Genomic DNA, 23,511 nt, shown 5'->3' on the forward strand with positions numbered 1-23,511 from the left:
GGACTCTAGGGCCCATTCACTTCTGCTGAAAGGCCAATAATTACCCTCTAGTTTTCCCAATTCAATTTGGGCGTACGCATAACTGAAAATGAAATTTAAGGATCAATGTATAAGTCTGGCCAGTTAAGCAGCAATTTTGTGAGCCAAATACAGCACGCAATGGTTTGCATTACACACAAAGATTAAGGATTAAGAATATAAGAAAAGATTAAAGACGGTTTATCTTTGCAATTAAAAAAAATAAGAGGTTTTGACCTGTGTTGACAACGACTGGTTTATAGAGTTTAAGTCAACATTTTCTTAACCAGTTCTGGTCTTTTCCTCTTTATAACAAAATTTAAAAAACAGAAAATAATAAAATAATAAAAATAGAAATTCAGCTGTTGTAAGGTCACCATAATTTCTGAAAAATATTCTGGAGCCTTAAGAAGTTGCCATGCTGGGTCAGACCAAGGGTCCATCAAGCCCAGCATCCTGTTTCCAACAGTGGCCAAACCAGGCCACAAGAACCTGGCAATTACCCAAACACTAAGAAGATCCCATGCTACTGATGCAATTAATAGCAGTGGCTATTCCCTAAGTAAACTTGATCAATAGCTGTTAATGGACTTCTCCAAGAATTTATCCAAATCCTTTTTAAACCCAGCTACATTAACTGCACTAACCACATCCTCAGGCAGCAAATTCCAGAGCTTTATTGTGCGTTGAGTGAAAAAGAACTTTCTCCGATTAGTTTTAAATGTGCCACATGCTAACTTCATGGAGCGCCCCCCAGTCCTTCTATTATTTGAAAGAGTAAATAACCAATTCACATCTACCCGTTCTAGACCTCTTATGATTTTAAACATCTCTATCATATCCCCCCCTCAGCCGTCTCTTCTCCAAGCTGAAAAGTCCTAACCTCTTCAGCCTTTCCTCATAGTGGAGCTGTTCCATTCCCCTTTATCATTTTGGTAGCCCTTCTCTGTACCTTCTCCAGTGCAATTATACCTTTCTTGAGATGCAGCGACCAAAATTGTACACAGTACAATCTTAAAAAATGGCACGGGCCATCTATTGCTCCTACCATGTGATAGGGGCCAGCTAATGGCATCGATAGCCCCTATTACATGGTAAGGGCAAAGGGCCATCGGTGCCATTTTGATTAGTGGCAACCAAAGGCCTGGGAGCGGGAGATCGCTCCCGGGACCCCCGCTGGACCACCAGGTACTTTAGGAAAAAAATTTTGGGGGGGGGGAATTCTAAAATTAGATTTAAAGGGTTGGGTGGGTTTGGGGTTGTTTTTTTTCTGTGTGCCCTTTCTCCCCCCCGCCCCCCAAACGATAAGAAAACCACACAAAAATTTCATGGGGCTTTCCTATCGCTTTCGGGGACCCCACGATATTTTTATCCATCAGAAAAACGATGCACATCCCTAATTTTTATCTTGCACTTGTCCACATTAAATTTCATCTGCCATTTGGATGCCCAATCTTCCAGTCTCACAAGGTCTTCCTGTAATGTATCACAATCCGCTTGTGATTTAACTACTCTGAACAATTTTATATCATAAATTTGATAACCTCACTCGTCGTATTCCTTTCCAGATCATTTATAAATATATTGAAAAGCACAGGTCCAAGTACAGATCCCTGAGGCACTCCACTGTTTACCCTTTTCCACTGAGAAAATTGTCCATTTAATCCTACTCTCTGTTTCCTGTCTTTTAACCAGTTTGTAATCCACGAAAGGACATCGCCTCCTATCCCATGACTTTTTAGTTTTTTTAGAAGCCTCTCATGAGGGACCTTGTCAAACGCCTTCTGAAAATCCAAATCCACATTGACAGTTAGCTGAATGAAATCTGTATATGCATTAGTTATTTTTGCACATTATAAAGCAGGTCCTTACAACTATTTTAAAAATCTTTGTATCCCTCTGCAGTCTAAGATGTTCAGGTAACGTGTTCGACAGAACCAGGCCTGCTATCCCGCTAGAACCTCTAACAAACCAATTTTAACATTCTTGAGGGGGTATAAATACGTAGTGTGGCACCTGCCCAGGGGGTGATATTGGTCTTTATCAATTTATGAATTGTAAGATCTTAATTCTATCTATTTCTAGCTCTAAATTGCAGCCAATGAAGGGCGGCTAGAACTGGGGTAATATGATTTTTTTTATTTTTTTTTTAACCAGAAAGCAAGCCGGCCACAGAATTCTGCAACAGCTGGAGGGAAGGCAGAGTAGAAGCCACAACACCCAACAAAAATCTGAGCTTGCAAAACTGTTCTGAAGTCTTCTGTGCACAAAAACCGTTATAAATGTCTTAACATGCAAAGTTTCAGATAACCATGAATGGATGCAGTCATAGGACCTCACACATCTAGGATTTCTCTGTGAGTTCAATAGCATGGGAATGAATAAAGTGTTCACCCCCTCTGCTGTAAGAAACAGCTCACGTCTGCAGTGAATCTATCCATACCCCAATGGCTGGGTCAGCCCGAGATTCAATCTCAAATTTCATCAGAAATCCAACTTCTGTAGACGATGAATTGACTTTTGCAGTGACACTAATATGCTCCCTTGGGAGTTGGTCATGAGTGGACAGGTATGGGAAGACTTATTAAAAGTCTTCAGCATGCGAGGAAAAGTACAATAAAAAATACAAAATCAGTGCAACATCCACGTGTTATGTATTGTACAGGAGAGTGAGCACAGACAATATTACAAGGCAGTGGCAAAACTGGCGAATGAAACCAGCAGAAATATATATAAAATGAATGGTCAGTGTATTCATTTTTATTACAATTCAATTTATGAGTTAAATTTGTGATAGAAACATAAGCATAAACAAATTTTAGACCTTTTCACGGACACATTGCCTTGTTTTAACTGTTAGGATGAGGTTAATGATAAAAACATTAAATTATTATATCCCAAATCCTAATATTTAACCTCTCCGTGTTCACTGCCACAGCTCAGAGCAGCCCGCAGTGAGGAGACCGGCACAGTGGAGGTCGACCTTGCCTCCCGTCTAAGTTTTCCAGGCCCGCTGAGCGATGTAAGATAGTTGACAGCTGGGTTCTCCCTGCTGATATTCTGTAGCCGGCCACCTGTAGGATACTGTCCCTTCTTTTAGCCCTAGGAAGGAACTGGCGCCCATCTGGAAACTTGCTAACTACGTCAGATGTAATGGGGCGAGTGGACCCCCCCCCCCCCCCATGTACAGTTTGGTAACTGAGGAGCCCATTTGCTAAGCATTTTAGTAAAGCCCCCTCAAAAGCACACGGTTATCAAACCCCTTCTTAAAAAACCCTCCCTAGACCCACAAGACCCAGCTAACTAATCGGCCTATTTCTAACCTCCCATTCATTTAAAAAATCATGGAGAAGGTGGTCAACTCCCAGCTAACAAACTACCTTGAAGAAAATAATATACTCCACCCCTCACAATTCGGCTTTCGTAAACACCTTAACACAGAAACCCTGCTTCTCTCCCTCTCTGATTACCTCATCAGAGGAATGGACCAAGGACATTGCTTCATCCTGGCCCTCTTGGACATCTCTACTGCATTTGATACCATAAGCCACACCCACCTCCTCTCCCTTCTCACTGACATTGGCCTCTCAGGCTTAGCTCTTAGCTGGTTCACCTCCTATCTCTCCGACAGACAATACTCTGTCAAAATAGGCAATACAATGCCGAATCCTCCCACCACGCGCTGCCCCAAGGAGTTCCCCAAGGCTCCTCCCTCTCATCTACCTCATCCCCCTCTTGTCACCTCCTTACAGATCTCGGTCTCAAGTTCTACCTGTACGCTGATGATGTTCAAATCATTATTCCTGTTCGTGACTCCCTTACCAATGCAATTGATTTCTGGAAGAAGTGCCTTGCCTCCATAAATACCCTACTCTCCAATCTCCACCTCGCCCTTAATTCATCTCACAACATACTCCCCCCAATCCCAACCTTGCAAATGATCCTGCCTTTAACTCCTACCTTACGCAGCCCAGTGCACAAAACCTTGGGGTGCAACTTGACCAACAACTGAACCTAAAAAATCATATCAATAAAATCCTCAAGGAAGGCTACTACAAGCTCAACGTCATGAAAAAACTAAAACCTCTACTGCATACCAGTGACTTCCGCACTGTCATACAAGCCACCCTTGTGTCAAAACTTGACTACTGTAATTCTCTCTATCTAGGCCTCCCTTCCACCTCTCTTAAACCTCTCCAATTACTGCAGAATGCAATAGCACGTACTATTACCAATGCCGGCAAATATGACCATATTACTCCCATCCTCAAAGACTTGCACTGGCTCCCTATCCCTTCCCGCATTGTCTACAAAACCCTCACTATAATCCACAAAGCCATTCACATCCACAATTCCAGTTGGCTTGAAGAACCATTCCAACCTAAAGGCTCAAAGCGACTCACTAGAGCCTCCAAGAATGGGACTCTTCATGTGCCCACCCTAAAACACGCTCACCTCACTTCCACAAGAGAAAGAGCTATTTCCATAGCTGGACCCACTTATTGGAACTCCCTACCCGCTAACCTACGGCTCGAAGTTTGTCCTTCTAAATTCCGTGCTAACCTTAAGACCTGGCTATTTAAACAAGCGTACCCCTAATAACCTCTGTTCCCCCCTTCTACTCCCTTTCATGCCAAATATTTGATATACATTGTACATATCTCTGCTACAACTTATGTTAGAAACTGGTCTGTGATTGCAATCACATTCACAATTTCCTTTTTGTTGTGACGGTGTTGTAATTATAACTACAACTTTTGTTGAATATTTACCTTGTCTTTATTATTATTTATTGTTGATGCTGCTGACTGGTTCGCTTATTTCTTTCGCTAATCTTACTGTTCCTAAACATCCTTTTGCACCTCCCCCCCTGTTCATTGTATTTTCATCCTGCTGTTACAATGTAAACCAATATGATGTTGCCACAAATATCGGTATAAAAAAAGTTTATAAATAAATAAAATAAAGCCTTTAGTACCCTCCACGAACTGGCAAGGAGTCCTCCGAGAGGACCCAGCAGGACCTGGCCACGTGCTGCTCCTGCTGCTGCTTCTCCAGTTACCCAACTACTGGTTTTATGCCAGCACTTTCTTAATATATTTCCGATAATGTCAACTGCAGCAGTCATGTGGCTTCTCTTTGTATTTTAAAGCTTCAGATAACAGACCGAGGACTCAGCCAGCGCCGTACCCTGAATAAAAAAAAAAAGCAAGCAAGCATCTTTAACTGGCTAAAGCACCCAGCCTGCATCCCAGGGACCTAAAAGGAGCCCTGAGAGAGGGTTGCAGTCCACACTCTGTGTTTTTGGTGCTAAGATCCAAGTGGAGGGCCCCTTCTTGGCTTTTTGACAGTCCCAGAACCTGTATAATAAGAAGGATTAGCACTCTGGCATCTGAACCCATCAGGGAAAGGAGGAGGAAGCCTCCTACTTAAACTTAAAAACCCATACTCCTTGCAGGAAGGGTTAGACGTGGCCTGCAGTTAGAAAGCTGGAGGACTGCGACTGGCTGCACTTCAGAGCTTGCACTAAAAACCAACCGAGCCCTCCCTCCTCTTGTAATCCCGCCACAGACCTCAGCTCCCCCTTTTGCCCCTCTGTTCTGGATAGATGAGTGCATAAGATTCCCCACAGACCCCCTCCCAATTTATTTCCCTTCGGCTCCTACCACAGTACTTTGTCTAATGATCCACCCGCTTTTAGAAGTTTGCATTTCAATTTTTCTCTATCACCTTGACTAGGGAGCCTGCTGTCAAGGGCTGTGAAGTGCCATGCAGAAGACCTCAGATTGATAATGGAGTAGCTCCATGGAAACATCTAGCGGCCAGCCTTAGGGACCATGTTAGCCAAGATCTGGAGGGAGCCACGGTTTGTGGTCCCTGGCCAAGGGCAATCACTGCAAAGGATGAACTGTGTGGGAGTAAGGTACAGAACCTGGAAAAAACCCAATGTCATGTGCAACTGTGAAGGTACTGGAGCTCAAGAGAGATTAGTTACAACTCAGCTGGAAGAAAAAGCCAGATCAAAAGACTGCAGAGTGCTATAAAAAGAACAGTAATAACTCTTAATGAAAAAATTAGAGAGTATACTTAAGGTTTGGGATAGGCTAACTGGAAAAAAGATTTTTACTTTGGATCTGAAAGAATGCAGACCACAAATATATAAATAAAAATGTGACTACGAAACAGACTGACAGCAGACAAGGCCATTAGGCCCATCTTGACTGGCAAATTCCATTCTTGCAGCAGCTCATGTTGACCGTCCCCTTTGTACTTAGCTGAAGGGGAGATTCCTGCTGTAGCTGAACGCACTTCCCTTTCCGCAGAGCGCTAACCTATTTACTAAGCCAGAGGTGGTCAACTCCAGTCTGAAAGCCACAAACAGGCCTGCTTTTCAGAATAGCCATAATGAATATGCATGAGACTGATTAGCATACAACGGAGGCAGTGCAGGCAAATGTCTCCTGCAAATTTATTGTGGATATCCTGGAAAATCAGGCCTGTTTGTGGCTTTTTAAACCAACTCTCATCCAAACCACAATCTATTCCATGTACCTAGAGTGGGTATCTGTGGCTGTGGAGAGAAGAGCATGAGAGAGGGGGTGCGAGTGTGCACGACAGACGGGCAAGTGGTGACAGCAGGAGAAGTGCGATGCACAAGTTGGTGGAAAGTAACCAGAGATGGGGGCAGATACAGTCAGAGCGGGGGGGAGGGGGGGGGGTGAGCATTGAGTGGGCATCATGCTCAGGGAAGGACCCACAACAGGTATCTGGAAATGACAAGAGGCTGGAGCCAACGTGATGTGTGCTTCATGGAGGAAGAGAAGAATCTTCTCGTGCAATGGGTCTGCGAGAAGCAGTGAGCTCTTCTGACTGACGACATCCTTGAAGAAGAGGAAGATCTGAGAGAGCATTACCAAGGATTTCAGCTGCCAGGATTGTGCATCAGCTAAAGCAATAATGGTGGGACACCAGGGCGGCTATCAAGGCCAAGCTGTCACTCACCAAAAGCCAGCTGGGAGGAGGCCCACCATGCAAAGTGTAGCTGATGCCAATGGAGGACCAAGTGTGGGTGATTTCAGCAAGATGTTTTCTGTTGTCCATATTGGACACACCGATATGGATATTGCAGAAGGAGCACCTGATTATGGCAGGGAATGTCTTTCTGGGACAAAGAGCTGTTTGAGGGTGGTCAGAAGGATGTAATAGTACTAGGTTCTAATAGGTCTTATTTTCACAGGTGATCATCAGTAACACACAAAGAGGTCCAGGGTTTACACGACCTCCATCTGCTGGAGACAGAGAAATACTGAAGGGATGTAGGAAGTACACCAGCTTAACTTTGGGTGCCTTTCAAGTTTTTCCTCTGTCTCTACCTGCTAGAAGGGAAGCATAACCCATGATCTGGACTGATCTGGGTACATACAGGGGAATAGGTCTTATCTTCACAGGTGATCAACAGTAACACACAGAGAGGTCCAACATAGCGAGCAAGGCTGAAGAGAACCAACCAGCATTTCAGGATCCATCTCCCATAGGAACAGCAGAGCAATGTACCTGCTGCCAAGAGACACAGACACCCAATACACAAGACAACAGATAGTTGAGCTGTACGTCACATGGCCAGACATTCATGACGAGCCTCTAGGCTGTACCGCTAACATCTGGCACTAGTGTGGGTGGCTTTTCTACAGGCACCACTGTGGCCGGCAACAGGCTTCAGATCACAGCATTGTCCCACCAACAGGAACACCACTATCCAGCACTGATATGATGGCAGACCAGCTTGCAGTCAGGAACTCGAGAACAGTGTGAAGGTAGAATGGATGGCTATACACGCAGAAATGGAATATATGAGAAAGGAAATGTGTCTGCTGCAGAAAGAGCATCTAGACTGTCTGCAAGGGAGAGCATCTCTACAGTTAATGTTTTGGTGGATCAAGTTACAGCTTTATCGTGTGACATTGCTGTGACCTATGAGGACCCTTGCCTGTGCGAGCAGGCTCATGTTCCCCCAGGAGGGGAGCTCATCATCCAACTCTGAAGCCATAGAATGGAGCAGTTTCCACACAGTGCCAGGAGGTAGGAACCACAGATAGGGAAATGTCCTCATGGGTATGATCTCCATCTGTACCACCAATACCTTCATTCTCTTCTGTGACCAGTTGTTGGTGCATGACTGTCCAGAGTTCCAGATGTGCCTCCGACACCAGTGGCAGAGCTGGACCCTTTGGGATTGTCCACATCAGACCACCAATGACTATCGTGCACTAGCAGGGGACAGTGCCACAGGAACTAGCGCCTACAGGAAAGGATTGCTCTGGAGCTCAGTCCATAGCCCACATCCCATCTGTCTCCGGAAACGCCAGCAGTGTTGTCCTCAGACGAAATATCCGCTACCTGTGTGCCCTTCTGTGAAGGGCTTGAACCAGGACTGCCTGCTCCTCACAAACCCTCTTTTCTTTAGCTCTTCCCTCCTCAAAAGTCTTTCCCATTAATTCTTCAGCTCACCCGCAGAAGGGGAGTGTACCAAACCATCAAAAAAACGACCTCATCATGTCACACAGAGAATATAATAAAATGGCCACCAGAAATGTGATGTTTTACTCCTACCCTGATGCAGGCATTAATATGTCCCATGTTAAAAAATAACCCACACACTAAAATGTCTCCGTAATAGCTGCTCAGTTATGTTTACATGCTGTTTGCATGCACCCGCATTGAGGTGGCTGAACACGAAAGAACTCGGGGTGAAATGAGACTACTTTCAGAATGATCGAGGGTGGGGGAACCCAAAGAGAACCCATGCTGATGAAATTCCACCAGCTCGAATGTTTTACTCTGAAAAGCTAATAGCCTGGCCAAAATAAGAGAGACAGTAAGAAATCCATCCTGGCATTAAGCCCAACAGAAATGGACAGATTTGTTTCAAAAGGCCACTATGGAAGACCTACAGCCTTGGGATGAATAGCATAAGGCAGCCTCCTCTCTAATTCTGCAGACACCGTGCACAAATGCACGGATTACAAAAGTGGCTCAACTTGCATGGACTGTTAAAGAGCACTCGAAACAAGACTGAGGAACTCTAATTTTGTAAACTTGGAGGAATCGCTATGCAGTCATGAATAAAAATTGGGTCCCTACAGTTAAGAATCAAACTTCAAGCAGCTTGGAGAAAAGCTCATCTATGTGGGGGAGGGAGGAATCAGGACTGAGAGGAACGGAGACGTCAGAGGACTCCGACATGGTAGCGTTTACATCAGAAGAGCTTCTCACTGTGCCCCTCAAGGGGAAGGCTGTACCTGCATTCACTTCGCATAGGAGCTGCCAAACTTAGATGCGTCACAGCAGCAGAAAGATCCAGAGAATTTGTGTGTTTTCCATGCCAAGCTTCCCCCTCGCCAAAACACAGACTACAATTCCCTCCAGACTCGCAGTGCAAGCTGCAAGGGTATCAAGGGAGGGAGCATCTCTTGTGCTTCCACATACCCTGCTGAGCTGAAAGGACAAAAGCTCTCTGGCCAGGTGTCCTGTATGTTTCCTCAGACGGGGCAGGGTTGTCTTTAGCTGTGTGGCCTCCGTGCAAGAATTGCCACCAGGTTACACGTTACCACAGGAGAGGGCTCTCCAGGACTGCCACCAAAGGAGGAAGCAAACATTGAAGCAACTCCTCTTGCAAAGGCTGAAAAAGGAGATTGCATCAGGATATCCAAAACTATTTTGGAAATAGATCTGCTTTCAGGAGGCTAAAATCAGGATGAAGAGCTAAGAGTTCCTGAGGCATTACTCCATTCCCAGCAGAAACCCAAGCTGCCCTGTCAAACCCTTCATCATGGCTTATTTATATCCTGTGCTTCCTGCAGAAAGCTGGGTCAGGTTTGGTTACAGTATTTACTGATTACAGTACATAATATTTATAACGCATAAAGAGTGTTTTGGTACAAAATAGTGCAGTACAGGACAGCAGAAAGCACAAAAATAAATACCGATACTGCAAACGTACCCGGGGAGTCCTGGCACATTTTTTCAATGCACGAACTAGAAAAACAACAACCACCCAGCGAACCTGTAGCGCATACCGAGGACAGCCTAAAGGGCCCAGTCAGCTTAGGTTTGTTCGGTGGGAAGTACCCAGTGAGAGTAATTTTGGATTCTTTGCCACGTATAAAACGTTTTGGTTTTTCAATCTCTCCCTGTCCTTTGCTGGCTCCCGAGCAGCCTTTAACAGGTCTATAAGTAACCTTTGAGCTCTGCGACGTAGCAACTCTCGCACTAGTAGTGAACGCAGTACAGGTTTCTTTAATCAGTCACTATTTGTTTTTTTCTAATTGAACCTGCGCTCCTGATGCCCTAGTAGTCTGAGAGATTAGCTTACAGACGTGTTAGAGACTGGTCGAGAGCCATCAAAGGACAGAGAGATATTTAAAAAACACTTTTTATTCGTGGCAGAGGCTTAGTTATGAGCCACTAAAGGACAGATTTACAAAGAAAGCAAAATAAAAAATAAACAAACTGATTAAAGTATAAAAGTGTGTGTGTATGGGGGGGGGGGGGGGGTAAGGTACAAAAATGACACCCAACAAACCTAAGCCAACCGGGCTCTTCAGGGTCCTCATTGTTTTTGGTCTAGGGTCCTGTCCCCAGAGGGCTCACAGTCTAACTCTGTGCCTGTGGCAATGGAGGATGAAGTGACGCTCCCGCTCTCTAACCTCCAGGAAAGGAGCGAGGAAGAGCGAGTTCTTGGTCACGGTTTGGCCAAGCTTCGTTTGATCGCTTGGGAAGGTTTTCATACATATCAGGGTACGGCAAGTTACTGGCTGCTGTGCTCCTGAGACAGGAGGGTGCTGGCGAGGTGCGGTGCACATGCTCTGATTGAGAGTGGGCACGCGCGTGATCGAGAGTGCGAGGGTGGGCACGTGTGTGATCGAGAGGAGAAAGCGCGTGAGCGAAAGGCCCCCCCCGCCTGCTAATTCACAACAATCTCAGGGCTTCTGGAGATCAAAGGATGCCAGGCATGGGGAACACGATATTTTCTTTTTTTATCATCCTTATTAGTTTTAATTAGGTTTTGTACTCCGTTTTAAAATATTATAGGTGTCTGCAAATTTCTTATGGAGTATTTAATTGTTGGAGAGTCTGTTGTGGAACAATTTGTTTTCTGTTCCCATGGGTTTATATTTCCTCATTTGTGAGGAGCGCTGAGGTTTCTGGTTTTCCATCTTGCACGGAGTACAGGAGTCTGGCTTGCTGCGGCTTCCTGTTCAGTTCTCTTGTACTCGAGGGCCTCTTCATTCTGGATGCGCTGCACATGTGCCTGAGGTCCGTAGGCATCTCTAGCAGCCCGGCTCCTTCAGTTTTCCTAATAGAGACAGGGCTTGTTGCTGGCACTTAGTGCCGTCCCTTTACATGTCTGTCATGGAGGGCCATGAGTAGTGCAGCACATGCGAGGATGCCCATCCATTGCGTCCCGATGGGAAGAAGGCTGAGAACCACCGACTGCTGCACCGAATACGACCAAGACGTCAAGGAAGAGCACAAAACTCAACCCCCTTTAGCAACAGCTAGAGAGCGTCCCAGGCTGAGCTGCATCCATCAAAAACTCTCAGAATTGCCTTGCAACAGATTCAGAAATTTTAGCCAAGGCAGCAAGTTCAGAGGCAAGCCCAGGCCTCTGAAGGCTTTTTTTGTTGTTGTAATGGCCTAACATTAGCAGATCTCTTCATTATATACCTAGAAAATAGCATTGCAGAAGAATTTACCACTGGGGCGAGACAGGGCACCGTCCTCCTCCACCCTTGTAATGGCAGCAGAGAAATCAGACAGAATCTATTCCTTTCTCCCAGGAAGGAAGCTGCATCCAGCAGTTCTAAAAATCTATTCTTTTTTAAAACAGGAAAAGTTAAAGTCTGGAATTTTTTTTCCTAGTTAAAAAAAAAAGGGAAGGGAAGTGGAAATCATGTGGAAGAGCGAGCCTCTTCTGCCTCCTTTATAGCCTTCCTACAGATCTGGGAGGAGGAGTAGCCTAGTGCTTAGAGCAGGGGGGCTATGAACCAGGAGACCAGGGTTCGAGTCCTGCTGTTGCTCCTTGTGACCTTGGGCAAGTCACTTTACCCTCCATTGCCTCAGGTACAAACTTAGATTGTAAGCTCTCTGGGGATAGGGAAATACCTGCTGTAGTGTCTCTTTTGTCCTGAGGATCCCCAGAAGGGAGGCAATGAGAGTGCAGCTGCTGCTGAGAAGAGAAATGTTTTTTCATGGAAAAGATGCCTGGAAACCCCTCCCAAAGGAAAAGATCAAGAAAAGTAAAGCTGTAAGCTGTAGGGACCGTTGTGCACGGAGCAGCCAAAGTCTCCTCCTTGGGCAGATGCAGAAGAACAGTTTGCAGGGAGGGAGGGAGGCCTGTTCTAGTACTGGTGCCCACCGCTCTCGGCTCGCGACGTGGGTTCCCCCATCCCTTCTGTTATAATGAGCCACAGGAGCCTTTTCACCTCCTGCCGTTCTCACCCAGCTCTCCGCGCAAAAGGGAAAGCAATTTCTGTAATTCTGTAATGAGGGGAAGGTGGGAATGAAAAGGAGGACCAAGCTCTCACACACTAATTAATCCAGGAGTTCTCAACCTCTCCCCCCCCCCCCCCCCCCCCCCCCCGTGGCAACACACCTGAAGGACAAGGCATACCTGCGATACACTGCTAGTTACAACCCAGGAAAGTCTGAATATTTGTGTTGTTAAGAATGACTCAAGGGAAAGAAAGTGCACTCACTGAATAGAAACTGCACAAATCGTAAGTCTCCCCTACCAGAACAGCACTAACTGCCAGCAAACAGTAACAACCCTGCAAATATCCAAGCTGCTGTAAATCCCTCTATAGGAGCCGCATGCAAGCAGAACACCTCACCTGTCACACGTGCAGAACTCACAGACCCTCGCCTAGCACAGAATAAAGAGACTACAAAGTATAACTAGAAACCGCAATGAGCCAGACTCTGTATATGGTGCAACAATGGAAAAAAGAGAATTCCCACAGCCCTCACCAAAAAACAAGCAAGACACCCTTCCAAGAAATATCAACAGCAGTAAAACCACACTAATAAAAAAAAGGCACAGCTGATGAACATCCAACAATTAAAAGCCACAAGAACTTTCCAGACACCAATAAAATATTTCAAAACAGTTTTAATCACTGGATTTTTGTGTTGAAGAATTAAAAAAAGGGAATCCTGTTCTCCATGCCTGGGAACTTTTGATTTTCAGGTGCCTTGAGATTGTCGTGAATTAGCAGAAGGAGAGGAAGGGTTTTTTGCTCACAAAAATATAAAAGAGGTTTCCCTCTGGCTCACACATGCACCCCCCACCCCCCAAGTGGCAGCAGTAACCTCCTCTATCCCCATCGGCCTTGGGGCAGACGCTGCTCTGCCTGCTCCTCCTCAGACTTCCTGCGTGCAGGGCCCACTGCAGGCCAGAGGCAGGAAGGAGAGGCCATGCTGCGACTACCACCACTTCTCTAACTCTGCTGGCGTGCCACCCGGGCGGAGGCGCGTTCTTAGTGTCGCACTGGGGCAGTGGGGGGACGCGCAGGATCCTGCCAGCCACTGAATGAGACCATCCAAAATGAAGCACAACATATGCAGAAATCCACAGCCCTCTGGACTTGTCAACCGATACTGTGTGTTACAGGAGGCCCAAGCCCAGCAGCTCAGACCTGAACTATAACCCCAGCACTTAGACGTACAGCGAGTGAAAATGGCCATTTAAACCTGATCCGCATCTTGTACTGCCTGATCAGGACTAGCCATGGACTTCCTTCCAGGTACATCTTCATCTGCGTGGTTACAACAGCACTGCCGCAGTTATTGTGACTATTTACTCACTCTTAGTATGATCAAAGTACTGTCAAGTTAATAATGTGATACAGAAAGCAGTCTTATCGATTTCCCAAGTTTCTTGTTCTAGATATGCACAGTGAATATGCAACACTAGCTTGCCAGTGTATATCTTATGCATATTCATGGTGGATAATTCTGATAATTCTGAAAGCCAGGATAGGTCTGGGAAGACTTGGCTTGCACAGTCTTCTCAAATTTACACCCGGGCCTTGCCAGCTCACCATTAAGTGTCCACACAACCATGCTACTACTAAAAGGCACCACAGGTCTGCCTAGACTGGTTTCTCTTCAGTCATAAGCCCAGGTCGCTTAGCTGCTGCGTACCAAGTAAGTTTTCCTGCCCAAATATTCAAAGTGCACGTTACATTAACTTCGTCCAGCAGAGTTAATACACCTGAGCACTTCTAAACAGGCTTAGGAATCAATATCTTCCCAATTTATTTCAAACACTTAACCTGCGCAGACGTTATCGCACTCCACAGCGTATATCACGCCTCTCCATTCCCGACTCCGTGCTTTCTGTATGCTTGGAACGGCCTTCCTGAGCTGGCTCCCACTCTTGCCTTATTTAAATCCAGTCTAAAATCTACCTTTTCCAGCCTTGTGACAAAACCGCCATCCTGGGAGCAGGTCACCCCCCACCTTACTCACCAGCTCTGCAACGTGTAAACTTTAAAGACCTGCGAAATGACTTTCCTCTTTATTTAACCCCTCCCATCTTTTGGGGATCCCGATAGTAAAAGTAAAAGCCCAATTACGTGACAAGAAAGCAAGTGCTATGGGAAATAGCAACGATTTACCAGAAGAACTGAGCTGAAAATATTTGGAATAAAAACCTTACTTGAGAAGCCTTTCATTGACCAAGAATGTCATAATGTGGTATATATTTTATGTTTTACATTATCCACTCATAAATATTGTCAATAAATCTTAAGCCCTGACTGTCCCACTGCCTGACAGACTTTGGCAAGTTTCATTTCTCTCACCCTGAAGGTTTCTCTGGATCAGACTGTGGGGGTCTCCTCTTACAGAATGAGTGAAGCTTCAAAGTGGCATGGGATAAACATTGTGGATCATTAAAGGATGGGAACGAAGAAAAGCCTGTAAGGATCCACAATGTTTATCCCATGCCACTTTGTTTTCGTCTTCACAAGCATAATCGGTTCAACCTCATTCAATCTCCCCAGATCCTAAGCAACGCACCTCAGTTTTGCTAATAATCACAAGTTGCTGCTTCTCAATCATTGGGCTCCCTGACATTAGCCAGAAGGCTAGAGAAGCTGCGGGATGAACTCTCATATGTGCTAATAGTGCTACACGTGGCTTCAGGTCCCATGTCCAGACTACTTGTGTGCTAGCACTGCCAGGGCCTTTATTACACACAGGCCCCCTCCACTTCAAACAGCAGCAAAGCCCTCAGCACCTTAACCTGCTGAAGAACTCAATTTAATCTACTTTTAAACATGAAGTGATCTTTACAAAAAGCACGGTTAAGCAAAGTGACCTGGTGCCCACTGCTGTTAAATGCCCTGTGGAGGCAGGGGACCCGTAGAGCAACTTCCATCCTGCTGACTGAGCGAGGTGCCGAGAGTACCCATCTGACAGGAATGCTACCCCGTGCCAACTCTTCATGCCAAACGAGTGAATGTCCCTACAGTAAACAACTAGCACTGCACAAGCCATTCATGCTGTAACTTGAGAAAGCAATACACACAGGTTTCAACCACCAGCGTGTGGAATCGCTGCTGCTGGCTGCCGCCTGGCACCTGGCAGGAAAATCTGCATTGATAAACACTTCCTCATCTTATGTCAGTTTCCACCAATTCTCATGACTGGATGCCAAGGCATTCTGCTTTACAATCAAACAAACGGTGACACAGCTAAAAAGGAAGCAATTTGGTTACCGCACAGAACGGGTCAGATTCCAAATTGTAGGAAATCATATTGCATAGAAAGCTCTGCAAGTCACTTCACTTAAACAATTCTGAACCAAGTCACCTTCCTGAAATGCTCAAAAAGAGGTAGTTAAATAAAAATTGTATAACAGTATTTATAACCAGCTTTTCCACAGTTCAGAGCACGGTACAGAAAACAGACATAAAATAAACATTACATCATAAAAAACAACCTACAATTAAAAAAAAAACAAAACATAAATCACAAGGCAAAGCTATACAAGAATCAAGATACCTAGTGGAGAGGATGAGCCTTAATCGTAAAGAGGTCTTTACAGATCGTGCCTGTGGAGGTCATGCCTATGTTGTTTATTTATTTATTTAAACATTTTTATATACCGGCATTAATGGTGGACATCATGTCGGTTTACAATAAACAGTTAAGCTTGGAAATTACATTTTAACAGGGAAGTCAAACTGGGAGAGGGGATAGTGAAAGATAGGATAACAAAACATGGTTCCTCAAGATGAGGAAAGGGAGTATAACAAAACATAGTTCCTCAATATGAGGAAAGGAGTAGACGTATTGTGGTCTACTTTGGCACGGAGGGATAGCTTTTTATTCTGGGTAGGCTTGGTTGAATAACCATGTTTTTAATTTCTTTTTGAAGTTGTTCATACATGGTTCAAGGCGTATGTCAGGCGGTAGCGTGTTCCAATGAGTAGGACCTGCAATCGAAAGGGCACAATCGCGTGTGGAGGAGAGATGTTATGATCGCGTGTGGAGGAGAGATGTTATGTGAAGAGGTACTTTTTAAGTTCTTTTTTTGATTGTTCCAATGTATAATGAGAAAACACCTAACAGGCCCTGGTTGGTAGATCTTAACATATGGGATGTAGAGTTAAAGTTTTAGCATTGAAGAGATCCATGGTGCATTGAAATTAGGAGCCAATGTAATGAAACTAAGGCTGGGGTTGTGTGTTCATGTAATGGAGCACCTGTCAATCTGGCTGCTGAATTTTGAATTAATTGAAGTGGTCTAACTGCATTTGCAGGCAGCCCAACAAAGGGAATTAAAACCCACCATCAACAGAAATCCATGACCCACCATCAACAGAAATCCATGACCTACCATAAAACCTTTACAACAGAAAATTCATGAGTTAATGAGTTTCTATTTCATCACTAACGGGCCGATACAGTAAATACGCGGGAACGCCCACTCTCCTGTGCGCGCGATACAGTATCTTAATTTATTTAAATTAGGCCCGTCTTTTTTGACGGAAGTGGTGGTTGTCAGCGGGTTTGACAGCTGACACTCAATTTTGCCAATTAGCAGGTAAGAACCAAAAAAGCGGGGAGTAGCTTGCTTGTTATGGCGGTTACTACCCTAAACCAAATAAGCCTGATACTTCACTTTCAATGCACATCCAGCATAGCTCTCTGCTTCAACGGCAGGGGGAATGAAGAAAAGTGGATCTATATACAGACAACAACCAACAAGGACTGAATTAAAAAGTCTGGGTAAACAAATAAGCATGGGTATAGCTTGCTTAATGCGGCGGTTACTACCCCTAACTAATTAAGCTAGATATTTCACTTAGATGCAGTTCCTACACTGCTCTCTACATTAATGGTGGGAGTAGAAGGGAAATAGAACCAAAAGGTTACTAAGAGCCAAGAGTAACAGATAAGTATGAGAAAAAAAAAAAGTGCGAAACTTGCTGGGCAGACTGGATGGGCCGTTTGGTCTTCTGCCGTCATTTCTATGTTTCTATGTATCAGTCCAGGACAGCTGGGATGTACCAAAGCTTTCCTAACCAGGGTGGGACTGAGAGAGTCCCGCTCAGAGAACACTAGCTCCGAAAGAACCGGGCTCTGGAGCCCGGACATCCAGTCGATAATGCCTCGCGAAAGTATGCGGAGACTTCCAGGTAGCCGCCCTACAAATTTCTTGAGACGACACCTGTTGACATTCCGCCCGCGAGGCTGCCTGCGACTGAGTAGAGTGCGCTTTAAGACCAGATGAAATCAGACGGCCCTGAACCAGGTACGCTGAAACAATAGCCTCCTTTAACCAGCGAGAGATCGTGGCTCTGGAAGCCTTTTGCCCCTTTCTGGGTCCACTCCACAAAACAAAGAGATGGTCCGAAAGACGGAAACTATTCGTAACCTCCAAGTAATGCAACAGTACCCTCTTTACGTCCAGCTTGCACAAATCCCTAGACTCTGGAGAAGAAGGGCAAAGGAAGGGAGCTCCACAGACTGGTTCAAATGAAAGGAGGATACCACTTTCAGGAGGAAGGAGAGAACTGTTCTCAAGGAAACTCCTGCTTCAGAAATTCGTAAGAAGGGCTCCCTGCAAGGTAAGGCCTGAAGCTCGGAGACTCGTCTCGAGGAAGCAATAGCCACCAGGAAAACAACCTTTAAATGTCAGATCTTTCAGGGTCGCTCGTTTCAATGGTTCGAAGGGAGCACTACAAAGAGCGCGGAGAACCAAGTTTAGCTTCCACGAGGGGCAAGGACTCTGGACTGGGGGCCGCAGATGCTTAGCTCCTCTCAGAAAACAAGCTACGCCTGGATAAGAGGCTATCGCAACCCCCTGTACCTTTCCACTGAAACAGCCAAGCGCTGCCACCTGAACTTGCAGGGAATTGAATGCCAGCTCCTTAGCTAGACCTGCCTGCAAAAATTCCAGAACATCCGGCATTGAAGCTCTAGCCGACTGCATCCTGTGTTCGAGACACCAAGACTCAAATACTCCGCAAACTCGAACGTATGCCCTGGAGGTAGAAGTCTTACGGGAATGTAAAAGCGTGGCCACCACTGCATTCGAATAATCCTTACTCCTCAACCTGCGCCATTCAAAAGCCATGCCGCTAGACAAAAGCGTTCTGCCTCTCCGAAACAAAACAGGACCCTGATGCAGAAGAGCCGGACGAAATCTCAGCGGACCATCTACTGCCAGATTCAGGAAATCTGCAAACCACAGTCGCCTTGACCACTCTGGCACCACGAGAATCACCCTGCCTGCGTGAAACTCGATGTGGCGGAGAATCTTGCCTAACAACGGCAACGGTGGGAAAACGTACAACAGAATGTCCGGCGGCCAAGGAAGGACCAGAGCATCTACCCCTTCCGCCCCTGGCTCCCTCTGACAGCTGTAGAACCGGGGAGCCTTGGCATTGCGAAACGTCGCCATCAGGTCCAGGGCGGGCCTGGACCAGCGGTCGCACAGAAGAAGAAACGCGCCACCGGAGAGCTCCCACTCCCCTGGACCCAACTGGTGGCGGCTTAGAAAATCCGCTTGAACATTGTCTACCCCGGCAATGTGAGAGGCCGCTATCCGGTACAGGTGCCTCTCCGCCCAGGTGATTAAGAGCTGAGCCTCTGTCACCACCGGACAGCTCTGGGTTCCGCCCTAATGACTGATGTAAGCCACCATCATCACATTGTCGGACAGAATTCTCACCGCTCTGCCTTGTACCACATGGAGGAGAGCTTGGAGCGCTAACCGAACCGCTCTGGTTTCCAAGCAATTGATGGACCAGGAGGCCTCCGTTCTGGTCCATTGTCCTTGAACTGCCGTCCCTTAACAAACAGCTCCCCATCCGGAGACACTGGCATCCGTGGTCACCACTATCCAACAGGGAATCTCTAACTCCACACCCTGGCGCAAACTGTGCCGCGAAAGCCACCAGGGAAGACTGGAGCGCGCCTCGTCCGTCAGGAGCAGAAAAAGTTGAAATTTCTGCGAGAAGGGATCCCACCGGGAGAGCAAGGCTGATTGAAAAGGACGCATATGCGCAAAGGCCCACAGGACTAGATTGATCGTCAAAGCCATCGAACCCAGGACCTGCAAGTAATCCCAGACCCTGGGTCAAGATAGAGAGCGCAATGACACCACCTACGATGTGAACTTGGAAATCCTCTCTTCTGTCAGAAAATCCTTTCCCAAGGCCGTGTCAAAGCGAGCCCCCAGAAACTCCAAAGTCTTGGAGGGAATCCGATGACTCTTCTCGACGTTGACCACCCATCCCAAGGAGTCCAACGTCCGGAGCACTCTCGCGACTGCCTCCTTGTAGAGGCACTCTGATTTCACTCGAATCAGCCAATCGTCCAAATAGGGATGTACCAGTATCCCCTCTCTTCTCAGGGCTGCTGCTACCACCACCATCACCTTGGTGAAGACACTGGGCCCCGTCGCTAGACCGAACGGGAGGGCGCAAAATTGAAAATGACGCCAGAGGATCTTAAACCTCAGATATTTCTGATAATCCAAATGTATCGGTACGTGCAGATATGCTTCCGTCAGGTCCAGAGATGCCAAGAATTCTCCCTTGTGCACTGACACTATCACGGAGCGAAGAGTTTCCATCTGAAACCGAGGCACCTTTAGGGCCCGATTTACCCTCTTTAAATTGAGGATGGGCCACGAAGTAGATGGAGTAGCGCCCACGCCTTAGCTGCTCTTCGGGCAAGGGAAACACCTACAGTACCTGAATGTAAAGAAAGGCTGATGTGCACGGAGCAGGAGAGAGACCTTGGGGTGATAGTGTCTAATGATCTGAAGTCGGCGAAACAATGTGACAAGGCGATAGCTAAAGCCAGAAGAATGCTGGGCTGCATAGAGAGAGGAATATCGAGTAAGAAAAGGGAAGTGATTATCCCCTTGTACAGGTCCTTGGTGAGACCTCACCTGGAGTATTGTGTTCAGTTCTGGAAACCGTATCTCCGAAGAGACAGAGACAAGATGGAGACGGTCCAGAGCAGGGTGACCAAAAAGGTGGAAGGTCTTCATCAAATGACTTATGAGGAGACATTGAAGAATCTAAATATGTACACCCTGGAGGAAAGGAGAAGCAGAGGTGATATGATACAGACTTTCAGATACTTGAAAGGTTTTAATGATCCAAAGGCAACGACAAACCTTTTCCGTAGGAAAAAAATCAGCAGAACCAGGGGTCACGATTTGAAGCTCCAGGGAGGAAGATTCAGAACCAATGTCAGGAAGTAGTTCTTCACAGAGAGGGTGGTGGATGCCTGGAATGCCCTTCCGAAGGAAGTGGTGAAGACCAGAACTGTGAAGGACTTCAAAGGGGCGTGGGATAAACACTGTGGATCCATAAAATCAAGAGGCCGTCAATAAAGAGTGGGTGGCTCGCCAGAATGATGGCTACTGCCTGGAGATAATACCCTTATTCAATAAACATACACATGGTTACTGTGACTCCAACATCGCTCTAAGCTACAACAGCAAGAGGAAATGTGGAAAAAAGGATTCGCACTCACAAAGTGGGGAGTAGCTGGCTTGTTACGGCAGTTACTACCCCAAACCAAATAAGCCTGATACTTCACTTTCAATGCATATCCAGCATAGCTCTCTGCTTCAACGGCAGGGGAGAAGAAAAACTGATACTTCACGCATATCCAGCATAGCTCTCTGCTTTAACGGCAGGGGAGAAGAAAAAAGGATTCGCACTCACAAAGCGGGGAGTAGCTGGCTTGTTACGGCAGTTACTACCCCATACCAAATAAGCCTGACACTTCACTTTCAATGCATATCCAGCATAGCTCTCTGCTTCAACGGCAGGGGAGAAGAAAAACTGATACTTGACGCATACCCAGCATAGCTCTCTGCTTCAACGGCAGGGGAGAAGAAAAACTGATACTTCACGCATATCCAGCATAGCTCCCTGCTTCAACGGCAGGGGAGAAGAAAAACTGATACTTCACGCATATCCAGCATAGCTCCCTGCTTCAACGGCAGGGGAGAAGAAAAACTGATACTTCACGCATATCCAGCATAGCTCCCTGCTTCAACGGCAGGGGAGAAGAAAAACAACCAATAAGGGCTGAATAACACAGTCTGGGTAAAACAAATAAGCATGGGTGTAGCTTGCTTATTGCTGCGGTTACTTCCCCTACTACCCCTAACTAATCAAACTTGATATTTCACTTGGATGCAGCTCCATCACTGCTCTCTACATTAATGGTGGGGGTGGAAGGGAAATAGAACCAAAGAGCTAAGAGAAACAGATAAGTATGAGAGAAAAATGTGTGAAGCTTGCTGGGCAGACTGGATGGGCCGTTTGGTCTTCTTCTGCCGTCATTTCTATGCTCTGAAGTGGCCAGTCACTAAAGGCAGAACATAAACCAAATAAAAATTGTAATCCAAGTCCTTTTGGGGAGGTTTTGTTCCAGCTACCGGTAGCGAGTGACAAGCCTTTCGGATTTCTTTACAAAAAAGAAGCAAAGTAACAAAGAGAAAGGATGAAGAAATATATGTAAAAACTATCCTAAGATTAGTGGGGGACTGTAGGTGCAATCCTCATCTGCTCGAGTCAGAGGAATACTGAGGGCGCACCAGCTAATCAGGGTCCGCCTTCTCAGTTTCTGCTCTGACCCCATCTGCTGGAAGGGGGTGGGGGGACAACCCACGGTCTGGACTGATCCAGGGAACAAATGGTCTCACCTACAACTCATTGTTATTTAAATTGTTCATGCTTTTCCAGCAAAAGCGTTCAAAGCATTTACAGGAGACTAAAGCCACAGTACAATCTCAGCCTACAACTTGTTTGACGACCCTTAAATCCATGTATCGATGTGAACTAACATAGTAACCGCAACCCTATTAGAAAAAAAGTCTGTGAACAGTACAGGGTTAAAATACCGGAGTAAAAATTCAAAACAAGAACCTGCACATCAGTTCAGCTCGTACAATCTCACCCAGCAACTGAAAGGTGAATCACATTAATACTGAGGAATGTGGACCACCCCTAAGCAAAACAGACAAGTCTGAGTTGCCACACCAAGCCAACAGTGCAGTATTTTGTTCACGTTGGATATTCATGGCTATCCAAAGGTAAGAGACAACAGGATACTAAGTGGACTCTTGCACCGGACCTTGGGGTGTGCTAAAATGCAAGGCCCGGTTTGTGGACGTTCCCCCACCTGCTCCATGAGAGCAGGTTCTGCATGTACCCGATGACAGTGCCCCATCAGAAGCAGAAACCCAAGGGAAGGGAAATCAGGCAGGGCCACTATTTGGTATACACAGCAGACGGCTGGCTTCCAGCTCCTCTTTATTAACGCTGCAGCTGCTCGGCTTGCTATTTTCTAACATTTTTAACAGGTGGCTTCACCTAATAACTAAAGATTTGGAAATGATGTGATTAGCAATCTCTGCTATTGACAGGATGTGAGCTGGTGCCCTTCCCACGGGACTCAGGTGCACATCTGGCTCGCCCCCTCCCCTGCACACAAAGCTTCAGCCACCCGAGGGGAAAGAAAGGTGGCGGGGGGGGGGGGGGGGTCCTTCCTGGGTCCCTGACAGCCCAGCATCAGGCAGTGAGGGAGGGAGCTGAGAAGCCGGGAGCCGCACTCACCGTGATGGTCACCTCGTGCTTCTTCAGCCGAGACTTCAGGCTCTTCATGGCCACAGACGGGAGCTGAACTCTAAAACTTTCTCCCTCCGCCGCCACCAATCTGTCCCGGAGCCGACCAATCCCAAAGGAGCATCCCCACAGCCCGCCAATCAGGGAGAGGGAAGGGGGCGGGACTTCCTCCCGAAAGTTTGGAGTTTCGGGAGTCGTGACGTCACACGGGGGGCTGGGAGCAGCGCCGAGCCGGGAAAGGGGGAGCGCCCGAGGGCAGCCCGGGGTGACAGTCCTGGTCCCGACTCCGCCCTACTGCACTCTTACATCGGGAGGAAAG

At 46.5% G+C, this 23,511-nt stretch overlaps 1 protein-coding gene across 1 annotated transcript in view; it reads right to left on the reverse strand.

Annotated features, from left to right (window-relative positions):
• UACA (uveal autoantigen with coiled-coil domains and ankyrin repeats) overlaps window positions 1–23,308 on the reverse strand; it is an 83,035-nt gene extending 59,727 nt beyond the window's left edge. Inside the window, exon 1 of the mRNA XM_029574789.1 lies at window positions 23,184–23,308. Within this exon, the coding sequence (XP_029430649.1) occupies window positions 23,184–23,231 (48 nt within the window). The 5' untranslated portion in view covers window positions 23,232–23,308. The remainder of the gene's footprint in view (window positions 1–23,183) is intronic.
• Between the last annotated feature and the right edge of the window lie 203 nt (window positions 23,309–23,511).

Source organism: Rhinatrema bivittatum, chromosome 13, assembly GCF_901001135.1.
Source record: "Rhinatrema bivittatum chromosome 13, aRhiBiv1.1, whole genome shotgun sequence".
Lineage (NCBI taxonomy): Eukaryota > Metazoa > Chordata > Amphibia > Gymnophiona > Rhinatrematidae > Rhinatrema > Rhinatrema bivittatum.